At 44.0% G+C, this 1,596-nt stretch overlaps 1 protein-coding gene across 1 annotated transcript; it reads right to left on the minus strand.

Annotated features, from left to right (window-relative positions):
- Window positions 1-141: 141 nt before the first annotated feature.
- LOC132797932 (uncharacterized) lies at window positions 142-1,286 on the minus strand. The gene is made up of 3 exons (XM_060809686.1): window positions 1,179-1,286; window positions 935-1,120; window positions 142-874 (listed from the first exon to the last, which is right to left on the minus strand). The coding sequence occupies exons 1-3, from the start codon at window positions 1,273-1,275 to the stop codon at window positions 654-656; spliced, it is 504 nt and encodes a 167-aa protein (XP_060665669.1). The 5' UTR covers window positions 1,276-1,286; the 3' UTR covers window positions 142-653.
- Window positions 1,287-1,596: the final 310 nt, after the last annotated feature.

The following is a 1,596-nucleotide window of genomic DNA, read 5'->3' on the forward strand; positions in this document are numbered from 1 at the left end:
CTTGTAGCGCTTCACCTTTTTTAATTTGTTGTTTTACAATATTTTAGCGCTTTTATTTTGAATTGAATGTGGCACAATACATGTTCTAATTTTAACTTTTTATTCTTTTATATCAACAAAACAGCTGAGATAATTTCTTTTGATTTTAAATCATTTTTTTTCCCTTTTTTAACTTTTTAACTTAACTTTTAACTTTAATTTTTTTGTGCAATTTTGAAATTCTGCAATTGCAGTAGCGCTTTACTATTAATTTGAAATTTTAACTATTTTTGTGAACAAATGCACTTTCAATTTTTAAATAATTTCTCAACTTTTAACTTTTTATCGTATTCATTTTTTTTAAACAATTTTAACTAAATTAAATTAAATTTAATTATTTTAATTTTTAATATTTCTGAGCAATTTCTGCGATTTTTTGCAATACTAAATTTTTCTCAACATGTTTCATTTTAACTTGTGCTGAGCGGCGCTACACTGTTGAGCTTTTACTCTATCATATTGTTTCACTATTTTTTCGTTTTAAACAGTGTAGCGCATTTTAAACTTTTCAGATTTGGTTTTAAATTCTCATAAATTCACTTTAACACACACACACACTATATATGTAAGCGATCTGGTCGCTGATGTTCAGGAAAGCAAAGATGAGATGAGAGTTAAAGTTGGCACCTAAAGGCGCTTCGCTGGCCAGGCAGTGGCCTGTAGAGGCGCTCCGCTGGCCGTGAGGGCCGGAGAGGTGCTCCGCTGGCCGAGAGGGCCGGTGCAGGGTGCTCCGCTGGCCGTGAGGGCCGGAGAGGTGCTCCGCTGGCCGAGAGGGCCGGAGAGGTGCTCCGCTGGCCGTTGCAGGGGTGCTCCGCTGGCCGTGAGGGCCGGAGAGGTGCCCGCTGGCCGAGAGAGCCTGTGCAGGGGTGCTCCGCTGGCCGTGAGGGCCGGAGAGGTGCTCCGCTGGCCGAGGGGGCCGGTGCAGGGGTGCTCCGCTGGCCGTGAGGGCCGGAGAGGTGCTCCGCTGGCCGAGAATGGCCTGCAGGGTTGCTCCGCTGGATAAGCTGCGGCACTTGGCCGAAGCAAACTGGCGGTATGCTGCGAAGCGAGAAACAAGGCCTTGAAGGCAGCAAAACCAATCCTGCGAACAAAATTTTAATTACACGGAGTCCTCCTATGACACTATAAAACTCTCTTACCAAATAATAGCAAAGACAATAAAAATTTCCCAATAGCGCTCGATGCCTTCCGATTTAAATCTTCAATAATTACGCGTCTATGTACGCAGCCGGTCATTAGAAAAATGACCAAACCGGAACCAGCTTTCACTAAGTTGGCCGCGCTCAAGCTGATGCAGCTGGCGCAGATGTCAAAGCTGAGCTTTCCAGTGCAACCGATGCACTTCAAGCTTATCAGCAGTTTTACAGCACTGCTCGGCTTATCAGCTGCTTACAGCGCTGCTTTAAGCTCAACTCGACAGACTAACAAGTGCATACTTTTAGGAGCTACTTGCAGCTGCCATCCTTGTAAAAAGGGCTAAAAGCTCATCTACTACCTAATTACAGCAATGACGATCTTACCGTGGTGGTGCTAGAGAGCCGTGATGGTTGTTTGCTG

This window comes from Drosophila nasuta, unplaced genomic scaffold, assembly GCF_023558535.2.
Source record: "Drosophila nasuta strain 15112-1781.00 unplaced genomic scaffold, ASM2355853v1 ctg359_pilon, whole genome shotgun sequence".
In the NCBI taxonomy this organism is placed as follows: domain Eukaryota; kingdom Metazoa; phylum Arthropoda; class Insecta; order Diptera; family Drosophilidae; genus Drosophila; species Drosophila nasuta.

What these genes read in the sequence shown, in the direction of transcription:
- LOC132797932 (XM_060809686.1), bottom strand. Translation starts at nt 1,275, where the DNA reads ATGACCGGCTGCGTACATAGACGCGTAATTATTGAAGATTTAAATCGG. An exon ending in ATTGTCTTTGCTATTATTTG is followed by an intron (nt 1,121 to 1,178) that starts GTAAGAGAGTTT and finishes TTTTGTTCGCAG; the next exon opens with GATTGGTTTTGCTGCCTTCA. An exon ending in CCCCTCGGCCAGCGGAGCAC is followed by an intron (nt 875 to 934) that starts CTCTCCGGCCCT and finishes GCCAGCGGGCAC; the next exon opens with CTCTCCGGCCCTCACGGCCA.